General features: G+C 37.8%; 1 protein-coding gene across 6 annotated transcripts in view; it reads right to left on the bottom strand.

The window, feature by feature from the left end:
- DDX60 (DExD/H-box helicase 60) overlaps positions 1 to 16,284 on the bottom strand; it is a 108,856-nt gene extending 92,572 nt beyond the window's left edge. For 2 of the 6 annotated variants that reach the window (XR_009259207.1, XM_058720944.1), the window contains exons 1-7: positions 16,123 to 16,284; positions 8,708 to 8,817; positions 8,506 to 8,575; positions 7,409 to 7,598; positions 6,000 to 6,341; positions 3,643 to 3,759; positions 1,177 to 1,338 (exon numbers count right to left, since the gene is read on the bottom strand). Coding sequence is in view for 5 of the 6 variants with exons in the window: in XM_058720944.1 (XP_058576927.1) it covers positions 1,177 to 1,338; positions 3,643 to 3,759; positions 6,000 to 6,341; positions 7,409 to 7,598; positions 8,506 to 8,575; positions 8,708 to 8,711 (885 nt within the window). In the remaining variant the exon portion in view is untranslated. Of the gene's footprint in view, positions 1 to 1,176; positions 1,339 to 3,642; positions 3,760 to 5,999; positions 6,342 to 7,408; positions 7,599 to 8,505; positions 8,576 to 8,707; positions 8,818 to 9,665; positions 9,788 to 16,122 lie in introns of all 6 variants that reach the window. The other 4 variants (XM_058720941.1, XM_058720940.1, XM_058720942.1 and 1 more) reach the window with 4 other exon arrangements.
- Positions 16,285 to 19,963: the final 3,679 nt, after the last annotated feature.

The raw sequence follows: 19,963 nt of genomic DNA, 5'->3' as shown, positions 1-19,963 counted from the left end.
GTAAAAAATATTTTACTAAAAATATATTCAAGTAGATACTGGAAAACCAAATATAAAGGATGTTAGGTAAAATGCTATAAGTCCTGTTCATTTCTCTGAGAGTGTACAAAAATGCTACAAAATGTTTCATTTTTCTTTAATAAAAACTTTCAAGCAAGAATGCCCTCACAGTCAGGTTGTATATAAAATAATGTGTGTACACACGTGTGTGTACATGTGCATATGTACACATATATATATATAAGGAGGACTATTTACTGGAGAGCAAATCCATACTGGCCAGCAGATTCTTAAGGGACTCTATCAACCATAAAGAAGTTTAACACCTTCGGTGGGGGGGTGGGGGGGGGACCGCACCTGGGTGGCTCAGTCCATTAAGCCTCCAACTTCGGCTCAGGTCATGATCTCACAGTTAGTGAGTTTGAGCCCCTCATTGGGCTCTGTGCTGACAGCTCAGAGCCTGGAGCCTGCTTCAGATTCTGTGTCTCCCTCTCTCTCTGTCTATCCCCCACTTGCACCCTCTCTCTCTCTCCCTCTCTCTCTCTCTCTCTCTCAAAAGTAAACATTAAAAAAAACAGTTTTTAATAAATTAAAGTAAAATTTTAAAAAAGTTTAAGACCTTTAGTACTTCTCTAGCAAGGACGGCACTAAGACACTACAATGAGAATGTTCTTTCTAAAGACAGTTTGGTATTATGGAATTTGAACAAAACAGACATGGGTTCAATTCACTCTGCTATTTAATTGAGGAATGTTTCCTGGACTATCTGAACCTCAGGCGTTCCCATTTGTGAAGTGGGAATAACAATACCTCCCTTAAAATGCAGTTGTGAGTATATAAAGGCACAAGGCATAGAGCCCAGAACATGATAATGTAAGCTCTCACCATGTGCTAATTTCCTTTCTTATTCCTCCTTCTTCTGGATGATTGGACAAATGTGACTTAAATGGGTACTAAGAAGTACAAAAATCTGTATAGTAAAACACTAGATCATATAACAATATAATAGATATTTCCTGTAAACAAATTCTAGTTTTTCCCTCTTGGGGGGAAATTTATATGAATAAACTAGGGAAATAAATAAAATACCAAAAGGAAGAAAAGGCAGATAGATCTCAATAAAATTTCAAAAGTGGACAGCAATGACGTTTCACAGGAAAGTTATAATAATCACACCTCTTGGATGTCAGTGTTCTGATCAAAGATAGTCTTGTTCCTGTTTTCTAAAAAGTGATGGTACATTCTCAAAGACAACGAGCATGAAGTAACGCAAAGAACACGCCGAATGTCAGATCCTTCTGGCCAGAGTTGCTTAAGCAGAGAAATAGTTTCACATGCCTGTCACAGAAGAAAACTGTAAACATCATGACATCTAAAAAAAATTTTTATTCAAGTGATCTTACCAGAAAAAAATCATACAAAGATAGATATAGGGATTACATAAAACTATAAATATTTGCTAAAAACAATAAATAAAATTTTAAGATGAGAGTGCTCGTATCTGTAATATACAGAGAAGTATTAAAAACTGAAAGACAAAAAAAAAGTGATATAATCCTTTTAGAAAGACAATTGATAAGACCTAAGTAAGCAACATATACACTTACCTTTTGACACATCAATTCCATTTTTAAAATCTACTCTGAAGGTATACCTCTAATAATACAAAATTGCACATACATATCATTAGTCATTACAGCATTTATATTTGTATAAATATAAATTTAAATATATAAAACATATTTAAATATAAATAAATATAAATTCCAGAGTAGGAAATTGGTTAAATAAATTACAGTATATCCACACAAGGGAGTGTTATGCAGCTATATAACATAATGAGACAGATTTTTAAAATCTCTTTAAAATGATTTCTAGAACATGCTAAATCTGAAAAGAAAGTCACTAAAGAATATCTACATTATGTGGTCCTTTATTTAAGAAAGAAGAGGATATAAGAAAATACACACGTCTGCTTTTTTGTGCAAAAATTAATTATTTAATTAATTAATTTTTAAAAGGAAAGAAAAGAAAGAACACCAGAAGGATAAACCTGAAACTAAAGAGACAAGTTACCTACAGAAGTATTTGGGAGTGTGGTGAACAGTAGAAAATGGGATCAGAGTAGCAGGGATAAGAGTAAGTGTCACTTTTTAGAGTATATCCTTTTGTATATCTCTGATTCTTAGAATCATAAGTATATTTCATATACCTTTCACATACCCTCCAAAATAAACAGGTTAATTTTTAAAAATCTGGATATGGTTGGGGTACCTGGGTGGCTCAGTTGGTTGAGTGTCCAACTTCGGCTCAGGTCATGATCTCACAGTTTGTGAGTTCAAGCCCCGCGTCTGGCTCTGTGCTGACAGCTCAGAGCCCGGAGCCTGCTTCGGATTCTGTGTCTCCCTCTCTCTCTCTGCCCCTCCCCTGCTTGTGCTCTCTCTCTCTCCAAAATAAATAAACATTAATTTTCTTTTTACTTTAAAGATCTGAATATGGGTGGGAGGGACCCAAAATGAAATACAAATATTAACCAACAAACCTACCTGTATTAATAATGAATAACATAACCAAACTGAATGGGGTGAGCAAGAAAAGAACTAACCTAAAAAACTTTGGAAAGCAGTATTTTAACATATTCTATGACTAAAGCTAAAAAGAACTGCACATAAATCCCGTAATCCACCTAGTGAATATGTTTCTCACAAGATGTGGTTAGCAATTCTAAAACTATATGTATATATTAGAATTGATGAAAAATAAGTAAATATATTGTATGTAATGAGAGAGCTGAAGTTCTCACAGTTGGAGAAAGAAATTACAAATAAAGAAATGGGAGGGGTAAAATGAAGGATGTGAAGTTGAACTGGAGTAAAAGTCATTGGTGTGAAAGCATGATATTTAAGATAGATGATAGATACATGATAGATACATAGATACATAGATAGATTTTAAAAAATAGACAGATGTGTATGCATGGCTTAGCATATATACATATATTTCCTAGCTGTTTCTGCTGAAAAGTCCTTATAGTAATGACATCCCAGTGGAAATGAACAAACATTAATTCCCAGATCTTGGCTTCTAAATTCTACTTTCCAATAAAAGCAACCAGAACTGCTTAGAGAAGTAGTTGATTTCAAGGCTGGGATAGAAAAAATACCAGATAAGAATGGTACATCTTATAGTTTCAAAAAGTGTAAAACAGTGCTCAGAAAGACCAGGCTTGAGGAGTTTGAAGATAAATATACATCCATGTAGCCATCACCACCATGTATATCATCATCAAGGTCATGAAAGACATCAAGGTCATGAAAGACAAGGAAACACTGAGAAACTACTACAGATTGGAGGAGACTAGATAGACATAACTAAATGGATGTGGAACCCTAGACAGAATCTTGGAACAGAAAAAGGACATTCGTGGAAAAGTAAGTGAACCTCAAATAATGTCTGAAGCTTAGTTAATAGTATTATACTGATGTTAATTTCCTGGTTTTGAAAAATGCACCATGGTTACATAAGATGCTAACATTAGGGAAAGCTGAGTGAGAAGTCTATGGGAACTCAGAACTATTTTTGCAACTTTTTTTTATAACTAAAAAATTAGTTCAAATAAAAAGTTTTTAAAAGTTTCAGTACCTCGTCCATCATATTTTTCCATTTTAAATTTCCAAAAAGAGATTCTAGTGCTAAAATTCTACATTCTTGCAATTGTTTAATCAGGATTTTATAAGCATTCTCAATCTTCTTTTTATTCTGTAAAAGAAAAGCAAGTCACATAAATTGTCATAAATAAAATATCTAATCACTTTCCAACTACAGAAAATCATATATTGAAGATATAATTGTGAAAATATATTTCCAAGTTAAAAAAATTACACTAATGTAATTACAGATCATCAACAATACTTTTAAAGTCTGTCAAGCAGCACTATGTTGTCTTTGCTGAATTAATTTTTGTCTGGGAACTTAGTGCATTTTATTTTTTAAAAAACTTTGTAAAAAGTATAATGAGCATAACAGAAAATTCACGTAAAGGGGAAAATTCAATGGCTTTTGGTAAAGTTACAGAGTTGTGTAACCATCACCATAATCTAATTTTAGAACATTTCCAACATCTCAAAAAAAAAAAAAGTGCACCCATTTAATACATTATATTTTATTGTGAAAAATTTCAAACATACATGTAAATAAGCAATAGCATAATCTCCCCTCAGGTACCTATCATCCAGCCATTATCATCATACACTGTTTTTATTATTTATATTTTAGTTAGTTAATATACAGTGTAATACTGGCTTCAGAATTCAGTGATTCATCACTTATTACACTGAATTTTTATTTGCATTTCATATAGTCCTCAAATAGATAAGTGAAACAACCTCTTTAAAATGAGTACTCACTAACCTAGGAAACATATTATTATACTAGAAATAAAACCTAAAATTAAAAAAAAAATCTTCTTTTTCAATTTTTTTTTTTTAATTTTTTTTTCAACGTTTTTTATTTATTTTTGGGACAGAGAGAGACAGAGCATGAATGGGGGAGGGGCAGAGAGAGAGGGAGACACAGAATCGGAAACAGGCTCCAGGCTCCGAGCCATCAGCCCAGAGCCTGACGTGAGGCTCGAACTCACGGACCACGAGATCGTGACCTGGCTGAGGTCGGACGCTTAACCGACTGCGCCACCCAGGCGCCCCTTAATTTTTTTAATGTTTATTTATTTTTGAGAGAGAGAGAGAGACAGAGTGCGAGCAGGGGAGGGACAGAGAGAAGGAGACACAGAATCCGAAGTAGGCTCCAGGCTCTGAGCTATCAGCACAGAGCTCGGCGGGGCTCAAACTCATGAGTTTTGAGATCATGACCTGAACTGAAGTCAGTCACCCAACTGCTGAGCCAGCCAGGGACCTTTAAAAAAATCTTAAGGACGGACTGGGAAGGATGTTTGTAGAGCACTCTTCAAGCTCAGATTCAGAAACTGTTTTCACAGAATGAAATGAGATCAATTGATTACAGTTCCTCTTCCCAATATAAAAATCAACTCCAGGGCTGATCCTACCCACAGCAGGCAACTAGAGTTGGAAATAGTTTAATGACTGGGATTCTAACTATAGCAAAACAAACTATCTTATCAGATTTCATGACAACCATCTGGAGGTTTCCAAACACCAGAAGGAGTATGACAGTATTCCCAAAGAGTAAAAAATGTTAATTGACTCACAAATTATTTTGATGAAATACAGAATTAATATCTCCATATGAGGATTCACTATAAGTAGTGAAAATTAACCAGAAACTAGATTCATCTATAAAATTAGTAAGTATTTTTAACTCCCTAAATTTCAATGTAGTAATTGTCAAATATACCAATGCAGCAAAATAATATCAAGCAAAGGATTAAAATCTAAATACTCTGAAAATTCTATTAATGCCTTAATATTATGAAATAAGCATTTTGTTTATTTCCCATCCTCATCACCCTTCTCCATTGTTTTCTCATTAAAACTACCGTATTAACAAGTATTTCACCAGTATGTCTTAGCAACAGAGGCATGAGTTTTTACCTCCAAATGAGTGCATTTCTGACCTTCATTAACTTGGAGGCAGTATACCACACAGTAGTTATGCACACAAGGGCTAAAGTCAGACTGCTCCTTTTCAAACCATGCTTTATTATTCATTTACTATTGATAATGAGCAAATTACTTACTCAAGTATCTATTTCCTCATCTGCAAAACACAGATGATACTTACACCTAACTAAAGGGCTGTTGACAACAAGATTTAAAAAATGACTCATGAGAAGTACCAATCATTGTTGTTATTACAAGTTCTGAACATATGATTGCATTTGTATTATCATTATTGTTAATTTTCTATACCTCTCTGTGAAACCTATGATAATTTCCATAGAAGTGGTAGAAATAAAAGTAAGTCAAGTAACTTGGAAAATTCTGTAAAAGTCTAGAAGAAATTTATATTTAGATATCAATTACCTCCTTGAAAAAAGTTTGGTTCGTGTACATGCTTGGCATAAGGTACGCATAAAGTCGAAGAATATTGGATGTTTGCCCTGAGGAAAGCACAACATTGACCTTGATTGCCCAAGACTGAATAATTAAAAAGTTGAAAAGGTGCGTTTGCAGATGGTTCAGGCCTTCATCTGCAACCATCAGGTAATATGGGTAACTGTCTTCTATGAAACTTTTCCATCCTTGTGATAAGCATCCAGAAAATTCTGTTTGAACATCAATGGTGGTATTATGCTGAAGATGAAGAATGAAAGCAGTTCTCAAAGGAAGAAGTTCAGGGAAGCTGAAATATGCATACTCAGCATCCTGTAAGAATGGGATAAAGTATATTTTTTTTTTGAAATTACCATTTAGTTGGTTTACACGTATCATTAAAGTCATTAGAAGAAAAGGTTCCGATACAGTTTTGTTCTGCTTTATAGTCAGACCTTGACTGTCATTTCACAAATACATGCCATAAATCACAGTTTGGATTTAAATACAGGCGTCCCCATTAAGCAAGCACATAATGCTCAGGGTTTATCATACTTTCCCTTCGTAGTCTAATTCTTTTCCTCTCCAATTTCACTTCAAAAAGAAAAAGGAGAGAAAAAATATGCAAAAGCAAATGGCGGATATAAATTATCCAGAACAGGAAGCTGAGGTGAACCACTTGGAGAGGACGATCCCAATTTAGTGTGATTGTCCTGAAGCAGCAGAGATTTTTCTCAAAAGATCAAAATTAGGGCAGTAAACTGGACTGGAAACATTAGGTTAGAATACCGGCTCTGTATTCAAAACATCGCTTGCAAGAAGTCAGCAATGTTTAAAAATCTAACAATAGTGTTGACTGCAAAATGACTGAACAGACACATTCCAAAACCCTTAAGGGTAATACCTTGGTTACCTTCAGGGATAGGATAAGGAAAGGGTGGTAGTGGTTATACCTCTGTATTTGATACTGTTAATATTTTATTAATTATATTCATAATCAGAAAAGGAAGACCAAATACCTTCCCTCAGAGGTATTTACTATGGAACAAAGAATAAATGAAGTAGTATCAATGAGTTTGACATTTTTCCAGGCTCAAAGAAACTGACTACAGAGTTCTGAAAACAGAAGCGCTTCTCCGAGTTAGAAAAGTTGAATCCAATTGAGCTTCTGTAGAGACTGCTCACCCTCCTTCATGAGCGTGTGTGTCTTTATATAAAGTTTAATTGCTGCAAATAAAATATAATCTTAAACGTGGTAATTTCTGAATACGGGGACTATGGGTATTTTTTCTGTTCTTCCCTTTAAACTATGAATTCTTATAGATGTACTTAACGTGTTAATAAGAAAAAAATATAAAATAGTAAGGAATTTTAGGCTTAGGTCTTAAATCACATGTTACCTTGAAGAAAACTATGGCAAATTGTCCTCCTTTACTGATAAGATCCATAAGATAGCATTCAATTACATAAAAGAAGTGGAGCTGCTGCCCCTGCTTTAATGATTTCTCACATATGCATGTAGCAAGTAATGAATCGCCATCAATCAGAAAAAATTCAGATTCAACAAAATCATTGAATAAACTGGAATGTCTAAAATGAAAACAGTTAAAACAAAAATTACATATTGATTAAATAAGGCCCCCAAAGACAGTAGCATTGTCATTATTCGCCCATTATCACTATCATCAGTAGGTGAATTTGCCAAGTAATTATTTTATGTCCGTCTCTACGCTAAGACTTTTCAAATATATCCATATGTATGACTATCCCTCATAGGAAGAAGGTGGGATCATTCCCATCCTGTAGATATAGAAAAAGAGGCTCAAAGAGACAGAGCAAATTATGTAAAACCACATGGCAGAATCTGGATTGGAATCGGGAATTTAACACCTCTATTCTGAATATAGACCTGTGTTAAATTTCCTTCCTGTTTAATCAATACTATTTCTTTATAAAACAACAGGTTCATTGATAGCTGTGTACAAACAATGCAAGAGAAAACTGTTTCCATTCACTATCAAACAGCTCTCAAAGTTCTATGTTAAACAATCATATATGTATTTATATATGCATGTGCATATATAATTGTATATATAATATGCTATAATATATATACTGAGATAGATACACATTACTTTCATGTCAAATAGATATACAGGAAATATGGTATCCAAATGTACACCTCTTTTTTAATTTATTTATTTAAATTCAAGTTAACATACAGTGTAGTATTGGTTTCAGAAGTAGAACCCCGTGATTCATCTCTTACACAGGACACCTGGTGCTCCTAAAAGTGCCCTCCTTAATGCCCATTAATGCCTTAATCCCTCCATTTAGCCCATCCCCCCACCAGCAACCCTCAGTTTGTTCTCTGTATTTAAGAATCTCTTGTCATTTGCCTCCCTGTCTCTTTTTATCTTATTTTTCTCTCCCTTCACCTATGTTCATGTTTTGTGTCTTAAACTCCACATAGTGAAATCTTTATTACAATACTCACTTGGCTTTTGGCAATGCACTCATAATTAACTGTGACATTTTTTCTAAAAACATCATGTGTTCTTCTAAACCTAAAAAATAAATTATTTACTTATTATTTGAAAAAGAAGAAATAACAATAAAGTTATTTTAATTCTATTAAATCCATGTAGCTTAAAGAATCATTATTTTGTAATTTATAAATATTTTAAATTGAAAATTACCCATTCTTGCCGCTCTCTGGACCTCGAACCTCAACTGGAAAACATTAAATATAGCAAATTTCCTTTACTTTGGTACCTCTAAGTGGCAGTTATTAATGAAAATGACAGACCTACAAAGAAAGAAGAAAAATTAGAAATTAATTTATTCCATCAAGAAATAGTATTAAATGACTACTGTGTGTTAAGCAAAACATCAGGCAATGGGAATATATGAACAAAGGGCAACATGCTGTTAGTTCTCACGGCGCTTAAAATCCATCAGGAAAGACAAATATTAATCAGATAATCATATGGACAATGGAAAATTTAAACTGTGACAAAGAGGATAAAGGAAGCATCCCTAATGAAGTAATGCTTGAGTTGATTTCTGAAGGATGAAACAAAATTTAATTAAATACAGGGATGGGGGGAGTAGCATTCCAGGCAGAAAAGACCGTGTACAAAAAATACCAGAAAACACCATGTACAAAAGTCTTGTGTGATGAATGAGTCTGGGTGGTTCTAGATCCAGAACAGAAGTCAACAAGGTTGGAATGCAGAGAGTGAGGGAAGAGTTAGCTGTACTAGAGGGTTACAGAAATGTAAGAGCAGGCAGAGCCTTTGAGGGCATGTTTTCATCCTAAAATCCACTGACGGACTTTAAGCACGTAGTGTTATGAGCAGCTTTACATTTTGAAAGATTACTCTGGCTGCAGTAGAGAGAATAGATAAGATGGGATCAAAGTTCCTGTTAGTAAAGCAGAGAGAAAACCACAGTTCAGAAGGGTAATGAGAGTAGTTTGATGTAATACAGTTTGATGGTAGTTTGGGGCCCCTATGGATATTAAATATTTGAAAGGTTAGTTTAACATAATTTTGTAATTATGTATTACATAATTTTGTATTATGTATTATGGATCTGATACGGATGGAGAAGAGGGAAGAGTGAAGGTTGTCAAGGATGATTTTAAGATTCTACCTGATGCAACAGGATGGAGGACGAGGCCATTCCCTGGGCAGGAAACCTTGGAACAAGCCTACATTTCAGGGAAGGATCATGAGTTCATTTGTGGTCACTCTGAGTTTGACTTGAGTTCAAGACTGTAGGACATGTCACGTGAGTAATTAAATATGTAGGTCTAGAGGTCAAACCCAAGGTCTGGGCTAGACCTGAATATGTGAGTAACTTGAATATTATTGTAAATAAGGCCACTGAGGTAGAAGAACTTGCTTGGATAGACAGACACAGTATCATGAAAGAAGAACAAAGGACTGAAAATACAGTTTTGCAGATCACTAATATTTAATAAATGCCAACAGAGAAGAGGAAGAGTCTGCAAAGGTAATTGAGAAAGAACTGTCAAAGAGGCAGAAGAAAATGCACTTGAGCATTCTGTTACAAAAAACAAATATTGAGACATTCTTCACATATGCCATATAGTGTGTTAGGGCAGTGGAACTTGATAGATAGATGATAGACAGATAATAGATAGATTAGATGGATAGATAGATAGATAGATATTCATATTATATGACATTAAAGAACATATAATGATGAGGCACACATTGATATTAAATATTAGGGGCGCCTGGGTGGCTTAGTCGGTTGAGTGTCCAGCTTCGGCTCAGGTCATGATCTCGCTGTTCCCGAGTTAGAGCCCTGCGTCGGGCTCTGTGCTGACAGCTCAGAGCCTGGAGCCTACTTTGGATTCTGTGTCTCCCTCTCTCTCTGCCCCTCCCCAGCTCGTGCTCTGTCTCTCTCTGTCTCTCAAAAATAAATAAACATAATAAATATTAAAATAACAATGCACGGAGGTTCATGACTGCAAAAAATGAGTAAACTTGAAGAAAAAAGAAATTACTGTGGCTGGAATGGAATGTTTAAGAAACACTTAATGGAGACAGGCAAAAGCATGGTCTCTCGCTTACCTAGTTATTCCCCCTTTTATCAGATCTAAAGAGCATCTACTCCTCACCAAGCATTGCACTTGCTGCCACATATACAAATATGCATAAAACATGGTCCTCTCCCCTCACAATCTGATAAGGGTTTAAAGAGAATTAAATCAAAAAGTGTAACATGCTTAGTGACCTAGCAGAAATGGTACAGAAAGCCATTAGAGAATTGAAAGAGTTCTTCAATCAACTGGAGTAGTCAGTCTCTTGTGTTCTGAGGTTTTGAGGACACATTTAAAATACGAGAAAGAATTATGGAACCATCTTAGAAAAGGTAAGAGATACAGAGGATCACATTTCAAAGAGCAAAACAATACTGGTTTAATGCACAGAGATGTGAAACCACACGACAAGTTTGATTCCACAGGTTGTTCCACATGGCATAAAACAGAATGATTTGATTGGAAATGAAATAGGAAAAGTAGCTATAGCTCACATTATAAGGGGCTTTTGCCCAGGGAAGAATTTTAGAGAATTTCCCCAAAACTCTCTGCCATCCAATTCATACAATTCCCAACCTTACTAACTGCACATTAGCCATACTGTCTTACTTCAGTTCTCCAAATTGTACCAAGTTCAAATATAAAAGATGATTCCCTGAGAACTGAGTGAACGGGAGAAAATTAACCCCAACTATCTTTCAGAAGGGATAGATCCAGAAAAGGTAGGGTCAGATTGAATGAAATAAGGTAATTCATAGGTTCCCGGATGTTCTTAATGTCTCAAGAATTTTTCTCATGGTACTCCTAGGACAAAATAAATACCTAACAGTTTATTTATTAAGGAGTTAGCTCCAAACAAATTAATAAGTCCTAACATAATCATTTGAAAATAAAATACACATAAACAGAAAGAAATAACATCATATTTAAATTAAATAACAATTACTAATGAGATATATGTGCCTATTGGACACTACAACTTTTCAACAAGAGCCATGGTGGGAGAATAAAACCCTTCTCATTTTGATAATTAAGGGGTTCCATAGTCTGCCTGCATACCTCCTCTCATATATCATATAGGAAACTTTTCCTATTAAACTTCATCCTGAACTCATGCCAACCTTACACAAAATGTACATAGAATTTGTATCACTCTGCCCAGTTCTCTCTCATTTAAGGGAGAGTCATGGTAGGGAAAATAAAGCCTGCTACCCACCACAAAAACCACTGAATAAATGTATATTTAAAAATCTGAATTATTAGACATGGGGGGTGGTATTAAGAAGAAGCTGGATGAATAAACATGAGTCAAGGCCAGAACAGTCCTTTAAAAAGTTTGAATTAGCATTCTCAATAGTCACAATATTATCTAATACAATAATAACAGGCTGCTACAGAAAAAACAAAAGTAAATCCTCAAAAAAATTTATACTTTCAGGAAAAAAGTCACATGCAGAGCAATAAAATGGACATGATGAAATCTCAAGTTACAGATCGGAAATCCAGGAAATTCCTTAGAAGGCATGAGAAAAAAACAAAGAGGGGCACCTGGGTGGCTCAGCCAGTTAAGCGCCTGACTTCAGCTCAGGTCGTGATCTCATGGCTTGTGACTTCAAGCCCCACAAACAGGCTCTGTGCTGACAGCTCAAAGCCTGGAGTCAGCAATAGCACTGCTAGGAATTTACCCAAGGGATACAGGAGTGATGATGCATAGGGGTACTTGTATCCCAATGTTTACAGCAGCACTTTCAACAATAGCCAAATTATGGAAAGAGCCTCAACATCCATCAACTGATGAACAGATAAAGAAGTTGTGGTTTATATACACAATGGAATACTACTTGGCAATGAGAAAGAATGAAATATGGCCTTTTGTAGCAACATGGATGGAAGTGGACAGTGTTATGCTAAGTGAAATAAGTCATACAGGGAGACAGATACTATATGTTTTCATTCTTATGCGGACCCTGAGAAACTTAACAGAAGACCATGGGGGAGGAGAAGGGGAAAAAAGAAAGAGAGGAAGGGAGGCAAATCATAGGAGACTCTTAAAAACTGAGAATAAACTGAGGGTTTGGGGAGCCCGGGTGGCTCAGTCGGTTGAGCGACCGGTTTCAGCTCAGGTCATGATCTCGTGGTCTGTGAGTTTGAGCCCCATGTCAGGCTCTGTGCTGACAGCTCAGAGCATGGAGCCTGCTTCGGATTCTGTGTCCCCCTCTCTCTCTGCCCCTCCCCCACTCCCCTCCCTCATGCTCTGTCTCTTTCTGTCTCAGAAATAAATAAACATTAAAAAGATATACTTAAAAAAATAAACAGGGTTGATGGGGGTGGGAGGGAGGGAAACGTGGGTGATGGGCATTGAGGAGGGCACCTGTTGGGATGAGCACTGGGTGTTGTGTGGAAACCAATTTGACAATAAATTTCATATTAAATAAATAAATAAGTAAAACATTAAAAACTTAAAAAAAAAAAAAAAAGCCTGGAGTCTGCTTCGGATTCTGTGTCTCCCTCTCTCTCTGCTCCTCCCCTATTCATGCTCTGTCTCTCTCTCTCTCTCTCCTTCAAGAATAAATAAAAACATTAAAAAAAATTTTTTTAATTGATTAAAATTGTACCTGGCACACAGTTAGAACTGAACAAAATGAGGAGCGTTATTGGATGTTTTGGTAAAAGAAAATATAATGTTTTCAAAGTTCCAAGGGGAAAATATTTTGAACTTATAATTCCGTACCCAGGCATTCAATCCATTAGGAGGGCAGAAAGACAATATTACTAGATATTTAAGAAGTCACCAACCACCTAGCCTGAATGATAATGTTATTTAAAGAGACAGTTCAGAAAATTAGTGGGTAGATATCAAGCAGAAGGACAATCAAGAAACAGTATAACTACATATGATGCAGGAAAATTAAAGGAAGCTATAAAGAAAAATAGGAGGATCCATGATACTCTGAATTTAGAAAAATATCGATTTCAAACAGCGGTCTTAATGATAACTACATTTCCAAGTCAACCATATAGATTGCTTCTACAATAAATAACATAATAAATAATTTTGTGACTTGTTTACTTGACTTCCCATTTTTTACTCAACCAGAAACAAATCACAAAAATTAAAGTCATAAACAGGCACCTGGGTGACTGTCGCTTAAGCGGCCAACTCTTGATCTTGGCTCTGGTCAAGTTTGTGGGATAGAGCCCTGCTGGGTCTCTGCACTAACAGCAGGAAGCCTGCTTGGAATTCTCTCTCTCCCTCTCTCTCTGCTCCTTGCCCGCTCTCTCTCTCTCCCTCTCTCTCTCTCAAAATAAATAAAACATTTTTAAAAATAAAGTCAAAAATATTGTAAACTATGATAAACCATTATAATATAAAAATAATATAATTAACCAAATTGGGAAGTTCAGAAAGGGATGAATAGTGGAAAAAGAAGAGCATATATTAAGTTCCTCATTTTTCATCGCAGAAAGTCCAGAGAGAGCATCTAAAGATAATATATCAAAAATTAAGGGCTTCTGGAATCAAGAAGTTAAATTGCCTTTCTCATATAAGTACTGAACCACTGTGTTGCCAAATAAATATAAATGGGGAAATTTCATTTATACTTATATTACAACTTCTAATGAATTAATAGATCTTGTTATTTTTAGGTGCTAGAACAATAAAAATACAGGCAAATAGCTACTTCCATGTAGAAGTGCATCATTGTTGAAATATTCCAGCAAAGACGAGCCTGGGTGCCTCAGTCAATTGAGCATCTGACTTCGGCTCAGGTCATGATCTCCTGGTTCACCAGTTTGAGCTCCACATCTGGCTCTGTGCTGACAGCTGAGAGCCTGGAGCCTGCTTTGGATTCTGTGTCTCCCTCTCTCTCTGCCCCTCCCTCACTAGTTCTCTGTCTCTGTCTCTGTCTCTCTCTCTCTCTCTCAAAAATAAACATTAAAAAAAAAAAAAAGAAAAAGAAATACTCCACCAAAAATTTTGACCTGAATTTGATCCAAACTCTAGTAGCAACAATTAATTAACGAGACATTTATAAGATAGAAGAACCTGTTAAATGATACCAGGAAGATTAGAATCTCTACAAGGCCAAAAAAAAAAAAAAAAAGGAAAGGGAAGGGACTCCAATTTATTAACAAATTACAAGAGGATGAAAGAGACTACAACAAGCCTAAAGACATATTATCCAATCACAGTAGCGCCAAAACCTTATCTGGGTTCTGATTTAAACAATCTTTAAAAGAAAAGAGAGAAGGGATGGGAAAAAAGAGAAATCATAGATTATTAGAGACAGCCCAATTCAGAAAATAAGGCCCAGGGAATGATGGAACCTCTTGATGGAAAGAGTCAATTTCCTGAAACACTGGAGAAAAGCTGACCAGCAATGGGCAGAATTCTAGATGCCCTCCAAGACTCCAGCCACCCTGGTGCACTGCCCTGTATAATATCCTCTCCTTGGGTGTGGGCAGGACCGGAAGATTGAATGGGATAGTCTCTCCCATGATTAGGTCGCATTACCTAAGACTCCAACATTCCAGGAGACAGATTCTCCTGATAGCTTTGAAGACATAAGCCACAATGCTTTGAGAGGACCACCTGGCCGGGAGCTGAGGGTGGAATCTAAAGGCTGAGAATAACCCACAGCCAAGAGCCAACAAGAAAACAGGGAACCTCACAATCCCACACCTGCAAGGAATTGGATTCTTCCAACAACTGGAAAGAACCTGGACAAGATGGCAGCTCCAGTAGGCACCTTCATTTTAGTCTGGTGAGACGCTGAGTAAATGCATTCAGTTACTCTGTGTCTAGACTTCTGATTCACGGAAATTTATAAAATACTACATTTTTATTGACTTAACCTCCCAAGTTTGCGGTAATTTGTTATGCAGCAATAGAAAACAAATACATGCCCCTTGACCATTTTTACATTCTTTTAACTGTTATATAAGAAATAAATGATTATTGCATGAATCCACTGAAATGTAGGGGTAGGTAGGAATCGCCTGTAAGTTATTCGAATGCAGATTCTGATTCTGCAAGTTTGTAGTTGCGCCCCGATTGTGCGTGGGGTGGGGATGCTAGCTGCCTGCCGCTACCGATGTCTAGGTCATATTGGTTATGCTCAGATCTGACCTCCCTTAGTTTCCCTAAGGCCCCAGATCCCAGCATCCTTTCTTTGAAGAGGTCCCCTTAAAAGCCTGAACGCTCGCCCCTCTCCTTCGGATTCCAGACCCCGCGCTCCCCACCTGCGTCCCTTTCCTCTGCCTCTCCCCACGCCTTGCCTCCTGGCGCCAACGGGAGACCCGTCCGCCACCATTTTCTGGGGGCGCAGCGGGGCGCGTCCGGAGCCGCTCCCGGGCCACCTCCCGCCTGGACCAGAGAGCTGGAACCGCGAGCGACACCTCCACTCCGGGTTTCTCCCTGCAGTGACCCCGGTCGCCTCAGAGCCCGCTCCGCACGCCTCCGCCCCCAACCCGGTTCGCTCCCCGGAGCACCTCCCCCTGCTCCCGCCAACCTCCACCCCGGCGTCCGCACCGGACCTGTGGCGTCGGTGGAGCAGCTGCCGGGCACCTGCAGGGAAGGAAGCGACCGACAGGGGCTCAGAGCGCGGAGCCCTGAGTGGCAACTCGAGGGGGCGCCTGAACCTGGGCTTCTGACCTGCCGAGCCGCCTCGGCCAGTCTTTTGTACCCGGAAAGAAGTTTTGGTTTCGTTTCTCACATCGGTCACGTTTGAGTTTCGTTTTCCTTTATCACGAAATAGGTCCGACGGGTTCCAGAAGAGTGAGTCTGAACATCCTTACCTTCAGTGGGGACCTTAAGACATAGCAGAAACGGTAACCTGGGCTTCGGAATTCGGACAGGAAACAGAGGGGAGTGAGGCCGAGAGATCTGGGACAGCTGGGAGATAAAAATCAAGGAGGGGCAGAGTTTAGAAATAGATCAAGTAGAACACTGTGGAATCTGAAGTTCCACCGTGGGTCTTGCTGCTCCCCTTTGATTCAAAAACAAAAACAGTGGGAAGGAACACCTGAACGTGGAGTTCTAGTAGGAGAAGATAATGACTGCTCTGTGCAAACTATATGTGGAGCCAAGAAACACCATTAAAAAATCAAATTGAAAGCGCAGCCGGCTCGCTTTTTACTTCTGCCTTCTTGTTATTTTCACTAAATGTCTGCCCGTCGTGGCAGAAACTATTGTCAATTTGGGTTTTAACCCTAGCCTCTCTTTCCTTCTAGTCTCTTAATGTGCTTAGATTCATGTGCAAATATACTCGAATTCTAGGAAGAGGCAAGTGGAGGTGACAGTGGATTTGGGTAATATTAGCAACAATGGAGAGCCACAGCTGCTTTGTCTGCAAGGCAGGTAAAGAACAGATGGGCAGACACTGTCCCACAGAAAACAGAGCAGTGCGTGACATATTTTCTTGTCATAAATTGAAGAGTCAAGTTGTTAAAGAAATAGGTAGGGACGGAGAGACTGGACACTGCTCACATCCATCAGGCACCCATTCATTCATTCATTCACTTATCTACAAATTTGTGATGACGAAACTGAGGAAGGAAATTTAAAAATTTGGAACTTGACACATGACTGGCCTAAAGTTCTATTATATTCATATCTGTCTTTCTCTAACATCTCTAATAATGATAATCCTCTCCTTCCTCCTGTCAAGAAGTCAGTGTTCTAAATCCTGTGACCCGTGAACATGTTAACTTCTCTGGCAAAAAGTACTTTGCAGAATTAAGGATTTTGAGTTGTGGCATTATGCAGAATAACCTGATGGGTCCACTCATTGTCTACAACACTTCTTCCCCCTCTTCCAAATCCTCTGACCCTTTTAGTCCAGATGTGCTCTGAGCCTGCTCTGTCAAAGATCACCGATGATGATCCAATCATTGAACAATCTGAACAATGCTTGTGCTTGTTTACTCCATGATCCATTACTTATCTCTCTCTCTCTCTCTCTCTCTCTCTCTCTCTCTCAAATGCTTGACAGATATCTAACCCATCTCTCTTTTCCAAAGAGCTTCTTTTCTCTTGGCTTACAATATTCTTCAAATCTATTCTCTTCCCACCTTGACTATCAAAATGGATGGATTATCACCTAACAACTGTTCAGGTGAAAAGTCTGGGAATCATTGTTGCACCTTCACCTCCCTCAAACCTTAGTGAACTGGAACTCTTGATACTTACAGAATCTCTTCTCTCTCTCATTTTCCAAAGGCTAGAGCAAACAACACCATTCCTCATCTGGCTAACTGGAACAGCGTATTCCCTTCCAGACTCCAGTGTGTCCCTCCACTCCATTTTCTAACCTGCCACCAGGGTTATTTATTAGCATGTAAAACCAAGCACATCAAGTCCCTGTTAAAAAACACTTCCAGGGGCGCCTGGGTGGCTCAGTCGGTTGGGCATCCAACTTCAGCTCAGGTCATGATCTCACAGTTTGTGAGTTTGAGCCCCACGTCAGGCTCTGTGCTGACAGCTCGGAGCCTAGAGCCTGCGTCGGATTCTGTGTCTTCTTCTCTCTCTGCCCCTCCCCAACTTGTGCTCTCTCAAAAAGTAAATAAATGTAAAAAAAAAAGAAAAAATTAAAAAAAAAAAACACTTCCAACATTTCTTCATTGCTTTTGGATTAAATCTACCTAGTAGTATTCCCTTTCCTTTGAGAACTCTCCAACTCTGATATGCTTCCTTTCACTTGCCCTAGAGTTATGGGGATGGGCAAACACATGACATCTAACACTGGATAGATGTGGTTAACCACAATTTATTAGTTATGTATACTCACGGCCCTGCACACCATGTAAGGCGCTATATATATATATATATAGATATATAGATATATGTAGATATATATATATATATGTAGATATATATATATATATATATATATATATATATATATATGTAGGGCTTGAACTCAGGAGCAAAATAAACAAGGTGGGACTGTGGGAGGCAGACTTTGTAACAACCAGAAGTGGGGAGACCCCTGGTGCCCTTGGGAAGACAGGATTACTTGTTTGATTACTTTTGCTGGCTGACAAGGAAGTGAAACTGTTAGGTAAATGCAGTTGTTCTGGCTGAGAAAGGAACTGGCTAAGTAAGGAACCCTTCTCTCCACATATGACTCCCAGTAACTTTGTTACTTTTTTGCCATTTATTACCCATAGCCCAAATACCTTTATCTTGTCAATTCTTCACATATTTATTGTTCGTTTTTCTAAAAGGTATGAAAGCTTCCTGCTCTGGTCCCTTCTTCGGGTCTTTATTCTCTTGTTTAGGTTCCCATGTACATATAAAAATTCAACAAGATTTATATGATTTCCTCCTGTTAATCTGTCTTACGTCAGTTTAATTCATAGGCCCAGCCAGAGACCCAAAGAGGGTAGAGGAGAATTTTTCCTCCCCTACAGCAGCACATGGAAATTTAGGACTTACAATACAATGCTTTGGCATCGTTTTAAGCCTTGGTGATGATTGAAGACTTTTTCCCTAGGAAACAAAGTAGACACTTGAGCAGGAGGGAGGGAGCCAAATGGAGAGGCGATCATTGAAAACATAATTTTCATTTTTTTTTAAGTTTATTTATTTATTTTGAGAGAAAGAGAGCAGGGGAGGGGCAGAGAGAGAGAATCCCAAGCAGACTCCACGCTGTCAGCACAGAGCCCAATGCGGGGCTGGAACTCACAAACTGGGGGATCATGACCTGAGCTGAAACCAAGAGTCACACACCTAACCAACTGAGCCACCCAGGTGTCCCCAAAACATAAATTTTAGAGGTGCCCTCTTTATGGCCAACAAAGTCAGCTAAGAATCTGTGTGACACTGATGCAGGCAATGCATGTCCCCAGAAGGCTTGAATTTAGTTTAATAAATCCCTGCCACAGTGGATCCCAATGGGAAATCCATTTGCTACTTTGTTACTTAAGAGCTCTTTGAAGAGTTCATTGGACCTCTGAATTAAACCAATTAAATTGCAAAGGGCATATAGGGAAGGTGGAAATTCTATTGAATGCACTTTTTAAGAGCCCACCACTGTTTTCTAAGAAATGAAATGAATTTTCAGTCACTATCAGTAATATCTGGAACTCGAATGGATAAAGAATGTCCTCCAGAGGTGTTGTATTGTGGCTCTGATATATGCAGAGATACCTGTTATGTTAATTTATATTTGGGGTATCTGTGAAGCAAAAGATTTCCAAAGTTCTCTATCAAAGGGAGAGACTCTTAGGTCACCACCCAAGAATACGTAAAAATGTATTGATGGGGCCAAATTATTGCTCTGGGCATCCATGCTGAGATGACTGTCTAAAGTCTGGCCAATTTTGCTGACCCTTGGGTCTCTTCTTTTATCAGGGAAACTTGGTTAAGAGATGG

The sequence above is a fragment of the Neofelis nebulosa genome, chromosome 3 (assembly GCF_028018385.1).
Source record: "Neofelis nebulosa isolate mNeoNeb1 chromosome 3, mNeoNeb1.pri, whole genome shotgun sequence".
NCBI lineage: Eukaryota > Metazoa > Chordata > Mammalia > Carnivora > Felidae > Neofelis > Neofelis nebulosa.
This window is presented reverse-complemented; position numbering and strand designations above follow the sequence as displayed.